At 45.6% G+C, this 25,633-nt stretch overlaps 1 protein-coding gene across 2 annotated transcripts in view; it reads left to right on the top strand.

Moving 5' to 3' along the window:
* Positions 1-25,633, top strand: part of ERICH1 (glutamate rich 1) — an 80,200-nt gene that overhangs the window by 22,035 nt on the left and 32,532 nt on the right. For both annotated transcript variants that reach the window (XM_086926405.1, XM_086926406.1), the window contains exon 3: positions 11,669-11,803. In XM_086926405.1, coding sequence (XP_086782531.1) covers positions 11,669-11,803 — 135 coding nt within the window. The remainder of the gene's footprint in view (positions 1-11,668; positions 11,804-25,633) is intronic.

Below are 25,633 nucleotides of genomic sequence, written 5' to 3'. Positions count from 1 at the left end.
TTGCGCATATGGAGGTGGTGAACTCAGTAGATGAGACATTAAAGGATCCTTCTCAAGTGTCTCTTTTGATCCTTGTCCTTTATGTGGCAAAACTGGGTAGCATTTATCTACTGCTAGCTTCCTACTTCTAAGCGTTTGTTCATTCTCTTGTTCTTCCTCATTATCCCTAAACGCAATGGCAGCTTGTACCATTGACATACCTCGTTTATTTTTCTTTGCTAATTTCATTTCTTTCTGTTTGGCTTCTTTGCGCCATAGGCGAAAGGAGTCAAACATCGCCGGCCGGGCTTTCTTCTTAAAATGTTTCACCTCTAGATTATCTAAAATCTCTGTGTCAAAGCTACCATATTGGGGCCATTTTAAGACACCATCGTTTCTGGTGTATAGGATCCACACTTCATTATATGTGATAGGGCCTACGCCATGCTTCACATAGAGCTCATACGTTTGAGTTCCAATCGGGGGAACCGGACACGAATCCTCCAATCGGGAATCCCTATTACAACCAAGACAAAACAAGTTTCCAAGTCTGCTAAGACCATGCATCTTCGCTCTCTAGTCTAGCTTCAAACTTCAAAGGATTATCGAATACGATAGTCTCGTGAATACACGAGTCCCTCGGCTTTGGCGCTTGCAAGTTTCAAATCAAAGCTATCCCAAAGGATATCAAACTAAGAACCAAACTAAGGACTGGGAGACGCTCCACTTATACTTAACTGAAGTATCGATGATCGATTACGTCACTAGAAGACTCGTCTATCGTTTCGCTCTACCAATCATCAATGGGTCCAAAACAGGGCGATAGTCAGGGCAGCAGTCCTTCGTAGCCGTCGGGACGCGGGGAACTTCGCAGCAAAGACCTTCCGAACCACGTCGACATGCAGGGGTCGCTGAAGTGGCTGGCCGTCCTCTGGAATTTTCACACGAAGCTCCTCACGAACATCTGGCTTGGACCGATACCGCTTGATACCGCCCCACGTTGGGCGCCAACTGAGGTACTGGGTTTTTATGGACCCGGCGGTGCCAGGGGGAACACCCAAAGACCTCTTGAGTCCTTCCTGTTTTGGACCACAGAAACGTAGAGTCTTCTAGGCGATGTCAAGGATTGAGTTTATTGGCTGCAACCAGTAACAGGTATCCTAGAAGTACAACAGCATATAGCGCATGTATGTTCTCAGGAGACTGCTCGTTTTTACAGAACCAGCCTCTTCCTTTTATACAAAATAATACACTTCGGGCAAGAATTCCTCAGTTTACAGTTGGTTATATAAATATTTCTACTACAAAGAAAAGGCAGAGTCATGATGACAAGCCCACATTTCGGTTTGTCCAGTTCGTGATAGATTACCCAGCAAGGCCCAGAACCTTCATCAGATATCGACGAACCCCCAATAAAATCGGGCACCTCCTCCTTGTAAAACAGACCATAAAGAAGAAACAGGGACAGGTGTGTGTGTGATAAAACATGGCTTGTATGCGAAGAACGGTTTATGAAATGTTGTGCTTTGATGCTAATCTCACTCGGCCATTGGGATGAGGACTGCCCGAACAAGTTTGGCTTGAGGCAGTGGAGTCAGCTCGCCCAGGTCACAGAGGAGTCCGCAAAGGTGTACGTGTCCTTTTAGATCGAATTCAGCCTTGGTCATTTTGACTATGTAAGGGCAATCACAAGATGGATGCCGCTCACAAAATGGAACCCGAGGGTTCAAGACGAAAACTATGATTTCAGGGTGATTGCGTCACTTGATCATGACGCAAATGGATATGTATAGTATCCCAATCATTACCGGTCTGCCGATACCAAAATCGTCATGATACGATTATATTTTTGACACGAGTGTAGAGCTTCGGTACCACACACACTGCAGCTCTTCCAATAAAAATATAAATTGGGTGAATGATGGCACCTCTCCAGTGCTCTGGAACGGAGTTATTTAGTCTGCAGTAGAGAAACGGGGGAGTCAGGTAAGCTGACCATAGTTCAACATCAGATTTGAACATTGCCTAGGGAAGACTGTTTGGCCCTAGAGATCTTTTGTCCCTGGCTTTCCTTAAGGAGCATAAGATCTTGTTTTTTAGTTCGTCTCGTGTCACTGTGGTCTCCAACGGTAAACCCCTGTTTTTCATAGAGTCCTCATTTATTGGGTCTTCTGTCCCGTTATTAGGTAAGTGACTGAGGTCGGGTTGTCTGGAGCTCCTAGATCCCGGCGATGAAGTCACGACTTTGGCTAGACTGGGGGATTTGAGATGGTCGTCCTTTTTGTTGTGATCCCTAAAATGAGATGATAAAAACTGGTGTATTCGTCTGCACTGATGTTTGCTCTACAGTGACCACTTCTACCTTGTAAGCCCCTGTTTACGAGAGACAAAAATTGCTTTGAATTGGGATTTTTGCTTTCTTGAATAAGCTTCAACCAGAATTGATCCGAAGCCGCTTGTTTTACCCTTGACCCTTCCAGGTAGGTCGCTCCCCCTCCGCACAGCAGCGCCTCTGTGCCCCTGCCCCAGCTGCCACTGCTGAGGAAGTTCGAGGCCCTCCTCCACCGCAGTCTACCACCTGCGCCTCATCCCTGGTGGCCAGTGGTAGGCCGTAGGTTTGCTCATCTTCCATTGTATTGCCTGTATTTTATTTCATTGCTCCGATTGTAGTGACTGCATTTTCATTGTTGTGTCTGTGACTGCTGTTGTCTGTCTCCCCTGCTGCCTTTACGTGGTCTGTGCCCGTTCACTCCCTTCTGCTCCCCTCGCTGCCCCGTGTCTCTCTGCCTGTTTTTGACTTCTGTTGCTTAGCTGTCCCTGTATTTCTGTGACCTTTCTGCCCTTTCTTGTGACCTTTGTGCCTCTGTGCCACTCGTTTCCCCCAGTTTTTGTGACCTTTCTGCCTTCTCTGCCACTCGTTACCCCCTCAATTGTTGTGCTCTTTTGCCTTCTGTTTCCTTCGTCCCCCCTCACCGCCCATGCCGCTTCGACCCCTGCGGCTCCGCCCCCCTGAGTGCCCATTCGCTGCCCCTGCCTCCTGTCTCCCAGCTGCTCCTCACTCCCTCCTCCCCATACATGCCAGCCGCTGGGGTCGTGCCGCTGGCGCCCGGCAAGCCGTCTGCACCTGGACCGCGCTCAGCGCTAGAACCCGCTACGACCACCGCCGCCACCACGACTCCAGCACTCTGCACGCTCTCAACCCCGGACGGACCCAGAACTGCTTCAAGGCTGCCCCGAAACGCACACACAGTCCTTTCACCTGCCGGCACTGCAGCTACACCAGCCACAGAGCCGAGGAACCACCCGCCAAGAAAGACCTCAACCACCTCCGATGCATAATACTTAACACCCGCTCCGCACGCAGACACACCGTCGAGCTCTGGGAACTGCTCAACACAACCTCTGCGGACGTCGCCTTCCTCACAGAGACCTGGTTGAACAACTTCCCCGCACCCGACATCGCCATTGCCGTCCCAGATGGCTATGGCGATGTCAGCATCAGGGTCTCGACTAGCACCGAGGATGCTCTCAGCACCTCCGAACATATGCATTTCCAGATCCACACTGACCCCAACTCCAGCCTCAGAGGCACCCTTGTCTACCGACCCCCTGGACCCTGCCCCCAGTTCAGCGACTCCATTGCCGACGTCATCAGCACGCACGCCCTGACCTCCACTGATTACATCCTCCTCAGAGACCTGAACTTTCACTTTGAGAACAACAACGACAGCAACTACACCACCCTGATCGACAACCTGGGACTGAGGCAACTCGTCACAAGGCCCACCCACCCCACACGCAGCACACAAGGACATGTCCGCAACCACCACCACCTAATCAGGGCTGCCAAGAAGACCTCCTTTAAAGACCGCCTCGACAACAACGCACACAACAGCAAGGAGCTCTTCAACATTGTGAAGCAACTCTCCAACCCCAGCTCCAAAACCAACGGCATCCTGCCGTCGCAAGCCTGTGCAACTCCCTCGCCACCTTCTTCCACGGTAAAATAGCAGAAATTCACGACAGCTTCAACACCCAGACAGCCCCAAAAGACAACAACACAGCAGACCACGTCCCCTTGCTAGCCTCGATGACCCCATCAAGACCATGAGCACAATCCGTCAAACCAAATCAAGCCCTGATCTTTGGACTGGGCCGAAGACGGCTGAAATGCCAGAAACCGGTCCCCGGAAGCTTGTTTCCTTCCCAGTATAAGAATTGGCTTGGTAGTTTGGTCTGCCCTGTTCCCATGATGCACTGGGCCAGGGTCAGATTAATTTGCATATAGCCAAGTTCTGAGCTGGGATGGTGCAGTGAGCTAAAAAACGGTGGTGGATCAAGCCCTGATCTTTGGACTAGGTAAGAGTGGTCTGCTTAATTCAGACACTCTGTTCATCACCACCCCCTTTTCTGAATCATTTTTGTCCACCACAAGTGTGGAAGGGTATGCTCAGATGTGAGTCCCTTTCTCATTGCACCATCAGGATTCAAGCAAGCCGGGCCGAAGACGGCTTAAATGCCAGAAACCGGTCCCCGGAAGCTTGTTTCCTTCCAGTATAAGAATTGGCTTGGTAGTTTGGTCTGCCCTGTTCCCATGATGCCCTGGGCCAGGGTCAGACTAATTTGCATATAGCCAAGTTCTGAGCTGGGATGGTGCAGTGAGCTAAAAAACGGTGATGGATCAAGCCCTGATCTTTGGACTGGGTAAGAGTGGTCTGCTTAATTCAGACACTCTGTTCATCACCATCCCCTTTTCTGAATCATTTTTGTCCACCACAAGCGTGGAAGGGTATGCTCAGATGTGAGTCCCTTGCTCATTGCACCATCAGGATTCAAGCAAGCCGGGCCGAAGACGGCTGAAATGCCAGAAACCGGTCCCCGGAAGCTTGTTTCCTTCCCAGTATAAGAATTGGCTTGGTAGTTTGGTCTGCCCTGTTCCCATGATGCACTGGGCCAGGGTCAGACTAATTTGCATATAGCCAAGTTCTGAGCTGGGATGGTGCAGTGAGCTAAAAAACGGTGATGGATCAAGCCCTGATCTTTGGACTGGGTAAGAGTGGTCTGCTTAATTCAGCCACTCTGTTCATCACCACCCCCTTTTCTGAATCATGTTTGTCCACCACAAGCGTGGAAGGGTATGCTCAGATGTGAGTCCCTTGCTCATTGCACCATCAGGATTCAAGCAAGCTGGGCCGAAGACGGCTGAAATGCCAGAAACTGGTCCCCGGAAGCTTGTTTCCTTCCCAGTATAAGAATTGGCTTGGTAGTTTGGTCTGCCCTGTTCCCATGATGCACTGGGCCAGGGTCAGACTAATTTGCATATAGCCAAGTTCTGAGCTGGGATGGTGCAGTGAGCTAAAAAACGGTGATGGATCAAGCCCTGATCTTTGGACTGGGTAAGAGTGGTCTGCTTAATTCAGACACTCTGTTCATCACCACCCCCTTTTCGGGAACATTTTTGTCCACCACAAGCGTGGAAGGTTATGCTCAGATGTGAGTCCCTTGCTCATTGCACCATCAGGATTCAAGCAAGCCGGGCCGAAGACGGCTGAAATGCCAGAAACCGGTCCCCGGAAGCTTGTTTCCTTCCCAGTATAAGAATTGGCTTGGTAGTTTGGTCTGCCCTGTTCCCATGATGCACTGGGCCAGGGTCAGACTAATTTGCATATAGCCAAGTTCTGAGCTGGGATGGTGCAGTGAGCTAAAAAAACGGTGATGGATCAAGCCCTGATATTTGGACTGAGTAAGAGTGGTCTGCTTAATTCAGACACTCTGTTCATCACCACCCCCTTTTCTGAATCATTTTTGTCCACCACAAGCGTGGAAGGGTATGCTCAGATGTGAGTCCCTTGCTCATTGCACCATCAGGATTCAAGCAAGCCAGGCCGAAGACGGCTGAAATGCCAGAAACCGGTCCCCGGAAGCTTGTTTCCTTCCCAGTATAAGAATTGGCTTGGTAGTTTGGTCTGCGCTGTTCCCATGATGCACTGGGCCAGGGTCAGACTAATTTGCATATAGCCAAGTTCTGAGCTGGGATGGTGCAGTGAGCTAAAAAACGAGCCCTGATCTTTGGACTGGGTAAGAGTGGTCTGCTTAATTCAGACACTCTGTTCATCACCACCCCCTTTTCTGAATCATTTTTGATTTCTTTGTGGCTTATGAGATGAGAAATTAAAATATTTGTAGCCTGGTTCTCCTCTTGGATGGCAGTTCTTCAAATAGTTGGTTTATGAGGCTAGCCCAGCCGCTGATCTCATACTAAGTAACAACTTAAATCTTCCCTTGCCACTGTCAAGTTATGCATGCTCCGGAAATGGAAATTGCGACTTTGCCGCCTATAACAGATTGGGACAATGCATTCTCAGCAGTGGCTTCCTTTGATAGATCAGTCCACAAATTAAATGACCAGCTCTACAAATCGGGATTTATTGCTGCGTAGTCCCCGGGTTCAATGTCAAAGTCCCAATGATGAACAACTTTAAATCAATTAGGCTGCAAGACAATGGCTTCTTTTATAAGTTCTGAAGGTTGAACCATGAATTACTACCTTTTGTGCACCATCTGGAGAGACCGATTATTGGATATGGAAGTACACTGTGGGAATCTCAACAGGATAATCAGCCAATACATCAGCCTGGACCTCACCTCGTTTGTTTAGTATACTCTACTTGATTTCATGTTTTGTTATTTTCTTTTCCTTTTAATGTATGTTATCTAGATGCTCTTGAAATATGTTGAATAGTGCTTGAGCACACGATGTTCCTGCTATCTGCATGAGTTATAGATGTTATTTCTCCTGATCATAGCGACTTGCATAATGTTTTTTTTGGTTTGGCCACTTTCCGTCCATATTGAATTCAGATATTCTGACTTAAGTGAGATGATATCTTGGGTACCAGGCTGGCTGATGTGAGGTTAATAGGTTGCATCATTATTTTATTTGTTGAAAACTAATAACAAGTATTCAAACTGAAACAAATGCTGAGGGAAAACATGTTCGTTGCTAAGCATGGGGTATGCAAAATCATAATTCCTTCTTCAGGTTAATATCCAGATTCACTTGGAATATTCTCATATAGTTGCATAATGGACATGGTAAAAGAGCAAATGCACGGTTTGCTCTCCCAAAGTATTGCAAGTGACCATCTACAGATAGTTTGTCCTTCAAAGTCTCTAACGCACTGTCTGGGTTTCTTTCTACATACTCCTTTATGGAACCGTTGCATGTGCCAACAAATGTGTGAAGATATTTCTTCAACTGTGATACTGTACAGGAGTGGTTCTTATTGCAAAGGAAAGAAGATACCCACCTCCCCCTATGGATCATTTGTAGGTCTGGGAGTAAGCGGGAAACAAACCAAATAATGCAAATAAAACTCCCACTCGACCTGTACCCTTTTACTGTGGAAAAAAACTTTTCTAATATTTACTTTGATTGTACAAAAGTTAAAAACATTCAAACATTTTTATAGTGCAAAACATGCCATTATACAATTCCAATATACATGCCATGGTTATCTAAAACCATCATCATAGTTAGTTTACATGCACATTGAAATCATTGATGTGTATCCCCATAATTCTACCACACTCCTATTCTGACCTATCACTCAACACCGCACTAACACATACACCTCTTCTACATACACTCCCCAGCCCACATGAGCATACACTTTAAAGATCACAGAGATAACAATTCAAACTGTCTCTGATTGTGTTGCCAGCTGTGATTTTGCTGTAGCCAGGTCAATGCACGCTTCAGTGGAAATAACAACTTGTATCCACCTTCATCAGGACAACACGATTTTTGCTTTTAAGGTGACTGGTGGGGGATCTAAGAACAAAAGATACAGCATCATTGTTTGGGTGCCCTAGTATTGCAAGCTTTTTTTCCTTGCTTATATCATATTCCAAAAAACAGAGTGGTGAATACCATTCCATCTTTTAGGTGTCAAAGAAGAAGCCATCACAAAGTGACTGTTAAAGACCTAAAGGCGCATGCAAAAAAAAAATAAAAGACGACAATAGAGACTGGGGAAACAAGCATTTCCAATGCAATAGGTCTCGCATTTGCGAGAGTTGGAGCTATCAGCATTGTAAATGACACTGCCTTTTATTAATTCGTTTTGAAAACCTACAAGTGGTGCATAAACACACACTTTGTAGGTATAGTCCTTGCCTACGAGAAGCAAGGCTTGCAGTAAAGGAGACTACCAGCCTTGCTTCTCATAAGGAAGGACTACAAGTAGAAAGTGCTTGTTTAGGCACAGATTGCAGGTTTTCAAACGCATAAATGAAAGGCATTGCCATTTACAATGCCAATAGCTAAAACTCTCGCAAATGCAAGACCTATTGCATTGCAAATGCTTGTTTGTTTTGTCGTGCTCGCCCGCATTCTAGAAGCTTGTTATGGGATTGGAGTTGGCGGGGACGTACTGATAATGGTAGCGCCTCAAATACCCAATTTGGCCCCAAGCTCGGGACTGTGCCTAGCATGGTGAGCAGGCCGACATGTATAATGCTGTTTCTGTCATTGCATCCAGATATATGCTACACATAACATCGTACCTACAACTAGTCAGCACTATTGACTTATAAATGGCTGTACGTTGCAGAAGCTGAAAAAGCAGTAACAATGACTTGTATATAGATAGAGAAGCTTTGAGGTGTTACGAGCATCCACTTCACCTTCCGGAGGCACACCACGCACCACTGCACCCAACAGATGCCCCGCCACTGCTGGAGCAAAGTCACTGAAGACCAGCTAACCACCATCCTTGCCCGGAGCCCACTTACAGACCCGACTGCCTCTGACACCGCAGCCCGCAACCTCAGACAGTGGATCGACAATTGTGCCATCACCCTTGCCCTGCTCAAGAAATCCTCCAGCAGCCACACCAGAAAGAAAGCGAGCCGGTTCTCCGAAGACCTCCAGGCCTCCAAGCAAACCTGCAGAAAGCTAGAGAAGAACTGGATCTGTGAACGGACACCAGAAAGCTACGCAGACCACAAGAACGCCACCCGCAGACACCACCACCTCTTCAGATCCGCCTAAAGGACCTCCTTCAAAGACCGCCTGGACAACAATGCACACAACAGCAAAGAGCTCTTCAACTTCGTGAAAGAACTTTCCAACCCCAGTTCCAACACCAACGACATCCCACCTTCGCAAGATCTGTGCGACTCGCTGGCCACCTTCTTCCACCGCATGTTCGCAGACATCCATGACAGCTTTAACGCCGCGACTGCCCTGGCAAACACCGAGACCCCCGCCCCTTCAACCACCACCTGCACCAACCACCTAATCTCCTGGACCAACATCAACAACGACGACACCACCAAGATTATGAACTCCGTCCACTCCAGATCCCCCTTAGACCAATGCCCTCTCCACATCTTCAACAAAGCCAGCACCACCATCGCACCTCATCTCCGGAAAGCCATCCACATCTCCTTCAAGACAGGAACCTTCCCGTTGAGCTGGAAGCACGCCAAGATCAATGCCTTACTCAAGAAACCCAAGGCGGACCCCAAGGACCACAAGAACTTCCAACCAATCTCCCTGCTCCCATTCCCAGCAAAGATCATCGAGAAGGCCGTCAACAAACAACTGACAAGATTCCTCGAGGAGAACAGCATCCTGGACCCGTCCCAGTCCGGGTTCCTCAGCAACCACAGCACCGCAACAGCCCTCATCGACGCCACCAACAACATCAGGACCCTGCTAGACAACGGAGAAACCACGGCCCTCATCCTCCTGGACCTGTCGGCCGCCTTCGACACAGTGTGCCACCGCACACTGCACACGCGACTCCACAACGCTGGGATCCAAGAGAAGGCCCTGGACTGGACCACCTCCTTCCTCACCGGCAGATCACAGAACGTCCGCCTCCCGCCCCCCCCCCAACGCTGTTCAACATCTACATGGCACCGCTCGCCCACGTCGTCCGACTGCACGACCTCAACATCATCTCTGACGCCGACGACACCCAGCTGATCCTCTCCCTCACCAGAGACCGCCAAAACCAACCTCCACGAAGGAATGAAAACCGTCGCCGACTGGATGAGACACAGCTGACTGAAGCTGAACTCTGACAAGACTGAGGTCCTCATCCTCTGACCCACCACCTCAGCCTGGGACGACTCATGGTGGCCGACCGCTCTAGGTACTGCTCCAACGCCCAGCGACCACGCACGCAACCTAGGGGTCATCCTCGACTCCACCCTCTCCATGACGAAGCAGGTCAACACCGCCTCTTCCTCTTGCTTCAACACCCTCTGCATGCTCCGCAGGATCTACAAGTGGATCTCCACCAAAACGAGAAGGATGGTCACCCAGGCCCTCGTCAGCGGCAGACTGGACTACGGAAACGCCCTCTAAGCAGGAGCCTTGGCCAAACTCCTAAAACGGCTCCAACGCATCCAGTACTCCTCCGCACGCCTGATTCTCGACATCCCTCGCCGCAGCCATATCACACCCCACCTGAGAGACCTGCACTGGCCCCCCACCAACAAGAGGGTCACCTTCAAGCTCCTCAAATTGCACACAATGCACTCCACAACACCGCACCAGCGTACCTCAACAGCCGTCTCAGCTTCTACACCGCCAGCTCCGCTCCTCCGACCATGCCCTCGCCACTGTCCCCCGCATCCGAAGAATGACCTACGGCGGCAGATCATTTTCCCACCTCGCCGCCAAGACATGGAACACCCTCCCTATCCGCCTACGGCAGACCCAAGACCTACTGACCTTCAGAAGACTCAAGACCTGGCTTTCCGAACAGTAGCAGCATTCACCCCCCCCCCACCCCCCTCCCCAGCCAGCACCACCATCGCACCTCATCTCCGGAAAGCCACCCACATCTCCTTCAAGACAGGAACCTTCCCGTTGAGCTGGAGGCACGCCGAGATCAACGCCTTACTCAAGAAACCCAAGGCGGACCCCAAGGACCACAAGAACTTCCGACCAATCGCCCTGCTCCCATTCCCAGCAAAGATCATCAAGAAGGCCGTCAACAAACAACTGACAAGATTCCTCGAGGAGAACAGCATCCTGGACCCGTCCCAGTCCGGGTTCCTCAGCAACCACAGCACCGAAACAGCCCTCATCGACGCCACCAACAACATCAGGACCCTGCTAGACAACGGAGAAACCACGGCCCTCATCCTCCTGGACCTGTCGGCCGCCTTCGACACAGTCTGCCACCGCACACTGCACACGCGACCTACTGACCTTCAGAAGACTCAAGACCTGGCTTTTCGAACAGTAGCAGCATTCACCCCCCCCCCCCCCCACCAGCCCCTCCCCCCCCACCAGCGCCTTGAAACCATCACGGGTAAGTAGTGCGATCTACAAATGCTTTGATTGAGTGATTGATTGATTGATTGTTTATTCTCGTGTACATATAAGGGAGGTTTGCACTAAACACACTTTCTAATATATTAATGGTCAGGAGCATCTGCTGCCATGAATTTTTGCTGCCATGGCTAGTTTGAAGGGCAATATACCATGATATCCTTGTTGCAAAATAGTTTTTGTTTTATTGAACTTTTTCAGGAAGGCACTTTAATCAATAGGAATAACCGTCTCCTTGTTCACATTTTCTTGTATTTGCGGTATTATGAAGTGGTTACATTTTTGATGCTTAATTAAAGTACTGTTTTAATGTATGCAATATATATTTTGCAGGTTTGGAAATAAATGCTTCAAATCAACAGAAAGTTTACACTGCATGCCTTCCTCCTGCTGACTTTGCAGTGGTTTCTTCAGTAGACAGCATGGCTACTGAATCAGAAAATACTGATAGTGATGACACTGATGGCAGTAAGTGGTTAACCTTTCCTTCTATTACGATTTATTACACGCTGTAAGAGCTGCCTGTGCATTTTCCCATCCCCAGGAGCATGGCTTATGAGAATTTTTAGAATTTTATTTAACTGATTTTGGCATGTCTTTCATGCGGAAATTACACAATACAATATCACTATAAAATTATTTAAGTATAAAGACGCCATCATCCTAATTTCTCTTAACAAGCACACAATTCTAAAAAAAGAGATTGCCAAATGTGATTCAGTTTAGTAAAATGTATAAAATAATGTTAGATTAAGATATTTCCGAACGGTCCCTCTATGGACTGATATATGAACAAAAAGCTGCCAGATCAGATTAAGGGTTTCAAAAGAGAGAAGTCAGATGACCATCCGTTTTTAGATAAAATACTAATAGGGGGTAACATGAAATGAATTGTATGTTAGGAATTATGTAATAAGAATAGGAGAAATACAGGAAAAAGGCATAGTTGTGTTGTGAAGATGGTGATTACAGTACGAGTATGAGTCATAATGACTCGCAAGTTGGTTAAATTAATGCTGAGAGAAATAGTAACTGAGAAAATAAAAGTAGGAAGAAATGGCTAGATCAAGGCTTTAATAGTGCTGTGATTAATTCCGATATGGAAGGAACAGAGCTGACTCAACAAAAACAAGAAAACTAAAAAACATAAAGGGGCCAAATTGTACAACAATTTTTTAGGTGGGGTAGAGGCAACTTCTAAAACAAGATTTGAAAGGTAGGATGAAAGCGAAGAAACATATGAATTGTTAACTTGCTACCAAGTTGTGATTAAAACTACTCTAACTACTCTAAGTTAGGAAAGCGTGCAGAATATATATATACAGCTTTGAGAATACAATTATATCTGTGGATTGTGGAAGGGAATGCTGAACTCTGCAAAAGTAGGACTGTAGTTTCCCAAGTCATGTCTAGATCGAATCAGGCCAGGTAAATAAACATGATACACAAAATTGAAGCCTCAATAAACAAAAGCACAGTGTACAACATTTTGTACAAAAACCTATGGGGGCAAGATCAATTCTGGAAGGATGTCTTTGGCACCCTAAATAGTAATGAGCTGCAAAGGTGTTCATGGCAAGCCGTAGACATTAGCTCATCCGAACTTAGATCAGTTAACTCTGCATGTGAATACTTTACCCCAAATACTCAGTTTAAGAACTAGAAGGCAAACGATATGTTATAACTAAGAAATTAGGTTTGGACATTCCACAGGGAATGTTGAGTTGTCGAGTGATTAGGCATAGATTGCAAGGGTGTGTATAGTAAATACTCCCTGTAATCGGTTAAGAGAGATTGAATTGATATAGGTGATCAACGTATGGGTCATATAGAGCTGGCGAAAACGATAAGACCTGCGAGTGCTTGATTGAATAGTAAAAGGTGAATCCTGGAATATAAAAGCGGTGTAAAAGTTGCAAAATGATTACATCGTTTTGTTTCAATATGCCTGTGATGTATTTTTTTTAAAAGCAACATGGTCTGAGGAAACAGTCAGTGGCTTTAAACGTTACAAATGGTAGAGGAAAGGCAAAGGTTGGCTTCTGACTTGAATATCAACTAATTGGACCAATATTACATGTGAGGTAATATCTGTTGAACGTTTTTAAACAAAGAGAATCCACTCTTTCAAAGGCGGGTGTATTCTCCAGTGGTGGAGAACACCCTAGTTGTTTTGATACCCCTCACACACCAACAGGCCTCTTGGTGTCATGCTTCATCATCGGGGTCCTCGCACCCCTCTCTGGGGTGCGGCGTGCTGCAACCTACGATTACGTGGGAGCACTTACAAAGACTATGTGTGGTGTGAGTGAGGATTTTCTATGTGAGTGCGTGGTGAGGTTTTATTTTTAAGTGAGTGACATTAAAAAGTACCTGGCTCGTGGGTTGACAGAAAAACTTTATTGGGCCCCCGAGCTGGGGCTATTAAAATTAAGTGTAGGAAGTATAGTATGCAAAACAATGTGCATCACCTCCTCTTTGTGTGTGTCAACATGTTTCGGTTTAAAAAAACCTTCTTCAGGACTGGGGTACACTAATCACCACCTTACTCACGTTTTTCGACTTTTTGGCAATATTTTTATACAAAAAGTGAAATATATAGTGCAGGTAAATCAATGTACCTAACAAAACGCCGCTTGATAACTGACCTGTAAAGAGAAGAGGATAAAAAAATTTTTGTGGTGGTCCGCTTCTTCCAAAAAACCGCAGGTATGGTGACCATTGGGTACAGGTAACAAGGTGCGGTTTTAAAACTGGAAAAAATAACATACTACAGGTGCAAATTGTGCCTATAGTGACTTATAGTTAAAAACAGACAGACCCACAAACATTTAACATAAAACACACACACTAGGTTATGGCGAGTTCATAAAGAGTCATTTGTTGTGGTCAAAAGGCTGTATCACCGCTGTTAAAAATGGAGTGAAAGTAAAGCATTTTGATAGCTCTCCATTCATGTAACATACTGTTTTGAAGGGGTTCAGTTGCCTCATGAGCCAAAGTCCAAACATAGGGGTCCCTCGTGCTAATCTGGTACGAGTTCTGCAAGGTAATATCTCCTGACCGACCCTTCCACGGCTCTGCTGAAAGTGCCATGATGGTGTCAGACGGGCTTTTTATACCTTTTCCGGCTTCAAAACTAATTAGTTGATTTGTTAATCACGGTATCCGGTATAACCCTATATGGATTATTGTCGGTTCTGCTCGCGTCTCCGAGGTAGTGCATCCCGCCAGTGCTTATGCGTCTAGCGTGTGTATCTGTACTGCGCATGCGTGCGGGTCGAACACATCAAGTGCTGCTCTCTGAGATCTGACTGCCAGTTCGTTTACAAAGGGTGGTGATAACCCCTTTTGATACATTAAGAAGTAAAAACGAATGTTATCTGAACCTGAATTAATCCAGAACGTTGTCTCGTGTATAGTTGTGCGCAATAACGTTGATTCAGTATCGATTTCACCATTTTGTTCATTTTAATGTAGGGTTGGTATTGGTTCTTAACGTTGTGTTGTCTTAATTAAATGTATAGTTAAGAGAGATAACGTTAATTCAGTATCGATTTCACCATTTAGTTCATTCGAATGTTGGGTTGGTATTGGTTCTGAAAGCCTCATATGGTATACACCAGTGACAAATTTATGGGCTACGGCTCATTGTTTAATGCCCAATTCCCCTCTAAGGATTATAATAAGGGGTGCTGGTGTCCTAAATAACCAAATTACGGAAGTTATCTGGGGCATTGCATCGTGTTTCTATTCAAAGAGTTCTACACAAGTTGCCCCCAGGGAATGGCATCATTAAGGCCTCGTATGTGGGTTCCCAGACGGAACACCCATCTTTGTTCCTTTTCAAAGAGGCCTTGCTCCGAAGGCATTTGCTCGATTACTGTCCACCTTAATTCATTGACGCAGTGTTGTTGTTCCAAAAAATGTGCAGCCATTTTGGTGGTACATTTTTTGCAACGGATGTTGCTTTTGTGTTCATTCAGTCGTGTTTTCACTGGTCTGGTGGTCATGCTTATGTATTCAAGTTTACAGGGGCAGGTGATCATGTAGATGACGTTTCTGCTGTTGCAGTTTGTCAGTTTCCGCTGTTCCCATTTGGTTCCATTGGCGAAAATCAACTCTTTGCTCTTCTGTGTCAGATGACAACTAGCGCAATTTCCACATGGGAAATGGCCCCCCTAGGCCATGTTTTGAAAGCTGTAGTTGTGGTTGGGCTTTTGGGCGGGTGTGAACCAATATGTCTTTGAGGTTCTTTCCTCGTTTGTGAGCGAACATAGGTTTTTCAATGCTCAATGTTCCACTTGTCAGAATACGCCAGTGCTTATTCACAATTTTTGACACTTTGATATAGTGGGTGCTATATGTGGTGACGCATATTGGTCTGGTGGGTCTCTGGTCTGCTGGGATCTTGTTCTCTAGCAACGCCTCCCTGTTGTTGTTTCTGGTCCTCTTCATGGCAGCATTGATAATCCTGTCCGGATATTGTCTTCTTCGCAGCTTAGTTTTTAAATCCTCTGCCTGTTACTTATAGTCTTTCACTTGTGTGCAATTTCTTCTCAGGCGGAGGAATTGTCCGTATGGTAAGTAAGTATTATGATAATATCTGTTTAACAGCATCAACAAAAGAAAGAAAAGTGTTGTGATGTATGCATGTGTCATCATGTATGTTGCTTATGGGTCGTGATGCTACGGTGGCCTAGCCTGATGATGTGCACATAGGGCAATACAGGGCCATAATTTTGGAATTTTTTTCTATTTAGCATCTTAAGATGGAGGGCACCCATATTGAAGCAGTACATAAACAAGCAGTGGCATAGCCATTAGGTCTCGCCTTAGAGACCTTATTAGCTTTTAACCAGAGCTATTGGCTTTGCCATTGTGTTCAAGCTAAGTTGTAGAGCAGTGTGGCTGCTGTGCAGCATGTTGAAAAGTTAGAATAAAAAAGTCTTATAAGCATTTTTGTTACCTTATATATAACCAAGAAGACATCATGTACAACTGACCGACTTTATTAAAAATAAAATGAATATACAAAAATTATTTCGTTTTGTGAATATTCTCCCATTACTGTGGCATCAAAATTAAGATTTATTTTTATGGTGTGTTTACAGTGGCAGATGAGGTGTTCCACACGTTTTCAAACAGGGAAGCATGTTTTAATGAAAAAGCAAATATATAACCATTTAAATTCAAAGAAAAATGAGATAGTGTATATAATATGTGCAACAATGTTTCTTACAAGGGCTGGTACGTAGTAAGTTCCTTTTTACAACTGTTAAGTAACACTAAAACAATCGCTTAGGGAAAACAGAAGCTTTGCACAAAATCAATCAGTACTTCAACAGCTGTTTAATGAAAAAATGTATGTGGGGAGTTGTCTCAAAGGGGTGTGGCCAATGTAATTAAGGGCATGGCTTAAAAATATTTAAACAACAAATCTGTGCTTAGTTAGTATAGTGTGCCGCCTGACTATTATTTTGCTGCTTCTGTCATTGCATCCAGATATACATTACAACAAGTAACATTACACTTACAAGCCTGGAGTATTGTTCTGTCAATAGCTGTTAGTGGAATACGATAAAAAAAAAACAACTGTGGCGTTGTTATGTGTATATTGAAAATGCTTCAGTTCTAAAATGATGTGTGAAAGAACTGTAAGTAGTGTCTTTGAAGTTACACAAAGCAGTGCACTTTTAAGATTTTCTTTTCACGGAGGGTAAGGGCAAAAATGGAAAAGTTTCAACTATAAAATGGGCAGGTCGGGGAGGGATTAATGCAAAGTGGCCGGCGAGAAGAACCCATACGAATAAGAAATACTGGGGCCACAAAAAAATCACAGAGTAGAAGGCTGTACGGGTGTGGGAGAGCTACGGGGGAGCAAAAACAGATAGGAAACATGAAACTGGATCGCTGGGGTGCAGAGAAGCACATAAAGTATTATGAAGGAAAACATAGAAGGGTGGCCACATCAAAACACGCAATATCCTCTTGGCAAATGAGGTAAACATAGATAATGTAACTGGCACGCGCGTAAAGCACTCTGATACCTTTCAGTCGAGTAGATGTTGCACTATTTAAATTAGTGCAAAAATAAATGTAATCCTAAACAAGTTTATCTTTAATACATACATGGAATGGGGGCAGCAAACTTGAGCTTCCGGTGTCCCATGGAGGTCAGGGTGTTTTGCGCTTTCCAATAGCAGCAGCCCAGATCCAATCTCTGTGTGTTGGTTGCAGCAGCAGTTAGAGCTCTGGTCTGCAGCTCGTTGTCCCAGTCGCAACCATGCACACAGCCCCGTGCCCAGGCTCCAGCAGCAGGAAGATACCAGCGCCGTAAAAAAAACAGAAGACAGGAATAAATGTGTCTTCTTATTAGGTTGTGAAGTGTATGGCTCTAAGTAACAAAAAAAGTGAGCAAGGAATGACTGAAAAATTTAGCACAGAATATGTAGGCGTGTATTATTAAGTCCCAAGCTCAAACTTGAATGCTGGGAAACATTTGATATTTCTCTTTAAAATGTATACCTATTCCTCCCAAAAATACGATTAGTGCTTCTAAAAATAGGTTTGGCCTTAACTACAACACTTCCTTGGTAGCACATTGCATAGGAGTAGGGCGCTGAAGTTTTTATCATGCAAGTAACGAAACGTATGAATTCTGACCTGGCTGTAGTTTATTGACGTCAATAACTTGGACACATTTTGTTTGTGAATGCATTCCTTGCCACGCCTTTTTACTTGACAGCCCTCTGAAACCATGCTGCAAAGGCAGGTACCTTGGCAGAATTTTACAAGTATTCTGAGGTCGTGTTGCACCCGGTAGCTCACAAACATTTTGTCTGTGAGTACGTACTTTGCTTAGAGTGTCAGTTAATCAACACAATTAACAGACGGATGCTCTTCAAAGTCCAGATTCTGACGTGGAAGTACCCCTTGCACAGAACTACGTGTAATGTCAAGAGCTTATATGGGAGAATTACGCATAAGTCACAAGAAAAAACACTCTGCTTTGCATGCCCCTCCCAACACATGAAGAACTGATAACCGATTCATGAACACTTTTAAGAATGCCTAAACAGTGACTGCTAGGTCACAAAACTGATAAAGAAAGGCATCCAATGGCCTTTGAAGCATATGAAAGGAACTGCGCACTTTGAAGAGAAGTGCTCAAACTAAGTGCACACTTGGCTCTATAAAACCACTGTATCGTAGATTATGCGGGACTGAAACCGAAAAGAGCAAGTACTCCAGCAGCAGGAAGACCGTTGCTGGGACGTGTGGGCGAGAAAAGAGGCGCGGACGCGCTCTTTGGAGAGCAGTCTGCTCCTTTTCAAGCACTGCACTCGTGCTTGTGGTGCGCCCCTGCTCGCTTCTGCACGGTGGATGCCGCCACACGCACAAGTGTGTGCTTGAAAATTAGCAGAGCGACGGCTAAAGGCCCTCCTATGCAGCGCATGTGTGCTGCATAGGCAAGACTTAAAAATGAATACAATATGAGCAAAAGTGTATTTAAAGAAAGGAGCAGCTCAACAGCAAATGGCAGGTGCCGGGCTCTCCAAAATAAAAGGGGCGCAGATGGGAGCAGGGGAAATGTACATGGGGTAGCAATAGATATCCTGGATGGGTGGGGGGTGTATGAGTGTAGAAATAAAGGAAAAGCTGATCAGAATGGGCAGGAAAAGCAATGGTGGTGCTAGGAGGTCGAGGGGATAATAGATACATTAAAAAAAAAAGTCAAACCTGTGAGTAGAAGCAACAGATGAGCCAGGGTTATGGGGTGAGCAACAGAGAGCCCGAGGGGATGGGGATTTGATGGGGAAGAGGAAGGAAAGCCATTGAACGAGATAAAAAGTAAATGCGAGTGACAAGAAAACCAACCAATGGTAAGCAATGAAATGATACAAACCCCACGCCAAGTACTGGTATTGTTCACAACAGATCTTCGACAACAAGAAGCTGTTGGAAAATGATATATTTAATTGAAAAAGTGATCACTTTCCCAAGGTTGTTGCTGTGAGAAATTTGATGGTTGTTTTGGGGGGTGAAACTCTACTCAAACAGCCATAATTCTTGTTGGGGTGAACCATAAAAAGTCACAACATTTACCTGTGCTTAACCCTCTGGTAGCTTGGCACAAAATCAGTCCTGCCTAATTTAGAGATACATTGTAAAGTATTTATGAAGCACTTAAACAGTAATAAAGTGAAAACACAACAAAAGAGAAATACCACACTAATTAAAGTAAAATAGAATACACTAATTAAAAAAACTAGAATAAAATGACATTAAAATGACAAAAATTCAATCAGTAGTACAGCAAATCTACAATTTCAAAGGTTTCAGGTACGCATAGCGCCTAAAAGTACAGAGTGCCACTTGCGGTTATCTAATCTTCTCTGACCGGGTGTAAGTCAGAAGTTGAGGTTGAAAGAAAGCTGGATACATGGGCCAGTCCCTCTGAAGACGTTAACTTCTAAATTCCAGAACGAAGACTTTAGTTTGCGGTGGAGATGGCCACGAGGAGCAGATAGAGCATTGCAGATGGTAATCACTGTTTTACGAAGAGCAGGCCGGGCATCCTAGACAGTGGTCACTGTAGCACGAAGAGCAGGCCAGATATTGTGGTCTTCATTGCTGGAGATTCGTGTTGGCTGTCACTGTGGGCTGTTGATTCCCTAGCGCAAAATGCAGATCTAGTGCAAACCTTTGAGCTCACTGAAGCTTCACGTTGACGGGCATCAAGATCTTCTCTTCATAGCGGTAAATGGGCCCATTTGTGAGATTTATTTTTTTAAGGAGGAGCTCAACTAATACCACACTAGGGGTCCAGGACCTGGAAAGGCACCTCTTGGAGATCAGAAACTGTTGCCAGCAGAAGCCAGCAGGGCTCTGGCAGGTATATTTACAGGTCTAGTTACAGCAGGGCAGTTGCAGAGAGACCTTTGTTTTCAATTCACACGCGCTGTGCGTACCATCGCTTAACGTGAAAGAAGCAGAGAGAAGCCCTCCGGTCTTCAACAAACTAGCAAGATAAATCTGACTCAGGCTTCCAAACAGATGCTGGCTGAAGTGCTCGACGTGAGAACACAATAAATGGAGACCGGACGAGTACGGTGGACGGAGATTCATTGTGCCACATCAGAAGCTTTTGAAGATTGTCCAAAGATTTGCATCACTGTATGAAATAAGTTCATTCCGGTACAGCATGTGAATTTGAGCCGGTAACAACTGTCCTACATGAACACTGCCCTGCCCTGATGAAGACCTTCGTAGAAATCCATCATTCAGGTCCCTCCAACTGAAGGTCGAAACGCGTTGGCTTCTAACATTAGGAGATTCGGAATAATTGAGAGAAAAAGTACACCTAGGACTAGGTGTCTCGAGCTGGACTTACAAAAGCTTATGCTCGGAGTTTGAAAAGAAATTCTGACCTCTTTAGGACCTAAGTAGCAGATTAGCTTGAGGACAAAATAAAAACAAGTCACATGAGGGTATACAAGACAGCAGGACTATATGGGTTCGACCGTAGGTTTGCTAGGAAGTCCTTTCCGTATGCAAAATGAAAGTTTGAAGTATGGTTTAAGGTTTTTCTATGTGAAAAAAGTACACATTGTTAGTAACAAAGATACATGTTTGTGATGTAAATATTGTCTTTGTCAAATGTATTGTGATTAATGTTAAAAAAAAGTCTATGTATATATGCAAAAAACAGAGGTGTATGTTCTAAATGTGTTGGGTGAAAGAAACCCTAATTTCTTAAAAATAGAAAAAAGAATTCAAAAAGATTGAAGCCCAGAGTTAATAAAAAGGACTTCTGTGGCACAAGTCCAGTGTATTTGTGGTCTCGGAGGCACATTCTGTTGATACCTTTACAAATACAACATACCCTTCCCTATGGGCTGTTTAAGGCCTACACTATGGATGTTTTATATGCATTAAAAAGAAAAGTTTAGGCTTAGCAAAATTCTTATTTTGCCAGGTCGAAATGCCTGTTTAAGACTGCACACACAGGATGCAATGGCAGCCCTGAGACCTGTTTAATAAGTCTACTTAAGTGGGTGGCACAATCAGTGCTGCAGGCCCAATTGCAGCATTTAAATTCCAGGCCCTGGGTAAATTACATGTACCAATTGGGTGTAAACCAATTTTACCATGTTTAAAGGAGAAAGCACAAGCACCTAAGCACTGGTTAACAATGGTAAAGTGCACATAGACACAAGGCCAACAAAAACAAATTCAGAAAAATAGGCAAAACGTTTGGGGATAACCCTACAGAGAGGGCCAAGTCTAACCGTTACCTAGTTACCTTACACCTAATAATAATAATAATACTAACTTTATTGGGATATAAAATATCCATAAAAGTACACATCAGCAAGATGCCAGCAACAGTACAAATTAATATAAACGAGCAAGACATAAAAACAGTGAATAGATAAAAACTTCCAAGTTGCATTAGAGAACTTCTGTAGCATACATATGTTAAAAAAGAGCAAGATATGCTCAACAACAGTGTCATCAATGGCATTTAGACGAAAAAGGTTTGTAGGCATGACAATAGCAATGTTGTGCTAATAGATACAGTCAAGTATACAACAACTAGCAGCAGTTTATGGTAAAGTGCGGTCAGATGTAAACAATTTTAGCAGCATACAATAAAGTGCGGTTTGGTGAAGACTGTATTCCTTAAAGTAAAAACGTTGACTGGCCCTTTCGGTTATTGAGTGAAATTGCGATATGCATGGCGTAGAAAAGTTATAACGCCTATGTTTAAAACTGTATTTTCTGGATTCAGAGCTGCAATTACTGCCTGTCTGCAGGTCCGGGTTCCCAGCCTGTTCCAGTCAATTTTCAGGTTTCGTCTGCGCTGTGGCGTAAGAGCAGGACAAAGTCAGACTACATGCTCTAAAGTTTCAGCCGTCTTACCACACCCCCTGCACAATAAATCCTCTGACGTTCAACGGCAAGAGGGTAAATCCTTAAAAATTGCCAGTCACCCAATCTAAGAGCCATAAAGCTAAGTTTTAAGTGCAGGACAGATAAGGGAGGGGAGTGGCCAGCCAATAAGAATTCATTATTGCCCATGCATGTTTGAGTTTAGCAAAGTCCGCTTTATCAGCAATTAGGGACCTCATTCGAATACGTCTCTTTTTTTTTGTTTTGTTTTGTTTCTTTTTATTGGAAATTATAAACCAACAAGGCAATAAGGAACATTTTACAGAATACCAGTTCAAACGAGGGAGGAAAAAGGCAATACAAAATAATATGCAAATGGCAATGGGATGGGGGGGAAGAAGGGGAGAAACAAGTCAGTGTGTCATTAAGATGATACTTCGGTAGGAACGTGGGGTAAGGGGGAGAGTGAAGCATCAGCGTTAGTTGTCACGGGGGGAGTGCAGATGCCACCACAGTAACTGTTCCAGGGACCTCATATCTTGTTCCACTTCCGGGGTCGCCCTCGGGCCATGTATACAGTTTTCTCCCTAAACATGGCCCAATCCATATTCTCCCTCATGCTTCAACGGTAGGTGGCCTCTGGGACCCCCATAACTGTGCTATATCTCTTTTAGCGATCATATTTCCAAGGGTCCCCCACTGGGTCTGTGCAGCATTGTGATCTGTTGTCTCCCACACATTCAACAAACAGCGCCTGCGCTTCGGGCAAAAGAGCAATACCCGTGGCATCCTCCATCATTTTATGCATCTCATTCCAGAAGACAGTTACATCCCGGCACTCCCAGAGAATGTGGAGAAATGTCCCAACCAGCCCGCATCCCCGCTTACACAAACCATCCTCAGAAAATCCCATTCTAACCAGACGGGGGCCTGTAACGTAGGTCCTGTGAAGGATCTTGAGCTGCACTAACCTGAGACGGGCTGGAATCGTAACCTCCTTAGGAGAAGAGATCGCCGACTGCCAGTCCTCATCGTCCAATTCTAAGCCATCCCGGGTCCATGAGTCCCGGAGCCGAACTAGTAGGTCAGCCCTATTGTTGATTAGTTTTTGGTAAATCAAGGAGATGGTACTGTCAGGCACATGACCATCTAGCACCCTATCCTCGAGCGGGGACGACTCCGGGATCTTCTCACCCTCTGAGAAACAAGACTTCAAGGCATGGCGGATCTGAAGATATCGAAAGTATTCCCTATCATTTAATTGGAACTCTGACTTCAGCGCCTCAAATGATTTAATACAGTCCTTTACCCAGAGGTCGCTCACCTTGGAACCGTGGCAGAGACATCATTTTGAATAACGCAGCCCGGCAGAGCGGCGAAAGCAGGAGCTTACGCCAGCCCGCCACGTTCAATTTCAACCTATTCAACAGGGGAATCAAATTCTGCTCATAACGAGCCACCGGGTCTAATGAAATATAAATTCCGAGATACCTGAACCCCGAAGGCGTCACCTGGATGGGACAGTCACGTGGGAGAGGAGGGACCTCACCCCACAGTACATAAGGACAAGACTTGGTCCAATTTATAACCAGACCAGAATTCTTACCAAAGGAGGTCAGGACGTCGAATAGAACTATCAGCGATTTCCGGGGAGATGTTAAATAAAGCAGGATATCATTGCGTAGAGCGAGATACGATCCTCGAAGTCAGGGGACCACCGAATACCCTTCATCGAGGGCTCCCACCGTATCCATGCAGCAAGGGGCTCGAGGACCAGGGCAAACAGTAGTGGTGACAAGGAATATCCCTGTCTCGTACCTCTCCCCAGACTGAACGGCCTAGAAACCCGTCCGTTAACAACGATCTGTGTCAGGGGTCCCTCATAGAGGAGTCGCACCCAGCCAATAAAGCCTGGACCAAATCCGAACTTAACGAGGGCAGCCCACAAATACGGCCATTCCACGGTATCGAACGCCATTGTGGCATCTAGAGAGGCCAAGACGGCCGGCTCACGTAACGCCACCGCCCTCGTGAGAACACTATGCAACCGCCTGAGATTCAGAGCTGTGTTTCTGTGCGGAATGAAACCCGACTGATCTGGATGAATCAGATCGCTAATCACAGTTATTAATCGATTGGCCAATACTTTCGCGAGAATCTTAAGTTCCGCATTTAAAAGACATATCGGCCTATAGGACGCACACTTATCCCTCGGTTTCCCTTCCTTGTGGATCAGCACAATGGTAGCCAGACGCTGATCACCGGAAGGGAGCCTCTCTCACGCGATTCCACAAACATATCCCGTATATAGGGAGCCATCTTGTCGGGACGCAATTTATAAAGTTCAATTGGGAGACCGTTGGGTCCCATAGCCTTCCCCGATCGCAAGGAGCGAATAGCGAGAGCCACTTCATCTACTGTTATCACCGATTCCATTTGTTCCTTATCTGCGTCAGACAGGCACGGCAACTCGATATCGCGTAATAACAAATGCGAATCCTCTTCCCACCGCTCTGACACGGGGGAATAGACTGCTTGGAAGTGCTCTGCGAAACACTGGGCGATCTCACCAGGGTCGGTCACCCGTTCACCACTCATTCTCTCAATCACCGGAACAACACGACTCGCCCTATCTCTCTTATCCCGCCACGCTATCAGTTTACCTGCCTTGTCACCAACATCATAAAAAACGACCCTGCTGCTCCCTATTCATGATCTTCGCCGCATCCGTGACCAACGCCTTGTATTCCAATTGCTTAAGATGCAAAACATGCAGCTTCTCACGGGTAATCCCCTGCTCGAGGTCACTCTCCAGATCCACAATCTCAGACTCAATCTTTACAACTTCCTCATTTCTTCGTTTATTAACACCTGCGATTAAAGATAATGCCTGGCCTCTAATGACAGTTTTGAAAGCCTCCCAGAGGGACACAGCAGAAGACACAGACCCCTCATTTTCCATGAAATACTGGTCAAGAGACTTTACAAGAGCAGTACGGGTCGTAGGATCACGAAAATACCAGGGGTTGATCGGGGCCACCCTACCCTCAGCACCCGCATGTAACTCCATCTGAATCCACACTGGGGAGTGGTCGGATATACCCCGCGCCAGATGTCTAACCTCGGTAACCGCGAGGGCCTGAGCCGCGGGCATCAGTACATAATCGATCCTGGAAAGGCTACCATGTGCTCCTGAATGAAAGGTGTATTGGCGCTGGGAGGGATGTAACAGCAGCCAACAATCTACCAAGCCTAGTGTGTCTATAAAGCCGCGGAGCCAAGTCTGAGCACTCATGAGGTCCCTAGGCAGTTGTCGATCCTCTCTACCGGAGACCACTGCATTAAAGTCACCACTCAATACCAAGTGTACATAGTGAAAGGATGACTCGCCCAAGATCA

The sequence above is a fragment of the Lissotriton vulgaris genome, chromosome 6 (genome assembly GCF_964263255.1).
Source record: "Lissotriton vulgaris chromosome 6, aLisVul1.2, whole genome shotgun sequence".
Classification (NCBI taxonomy): Eukaryota; Metazoa; Chordata; class Amphibia; order Caudata; family Salamandridae; genus Lissotriton; species Lissotriton vulgaris.
This window is presented reverse-complemented; position numbering and strand designations above follow the sequence as displayed.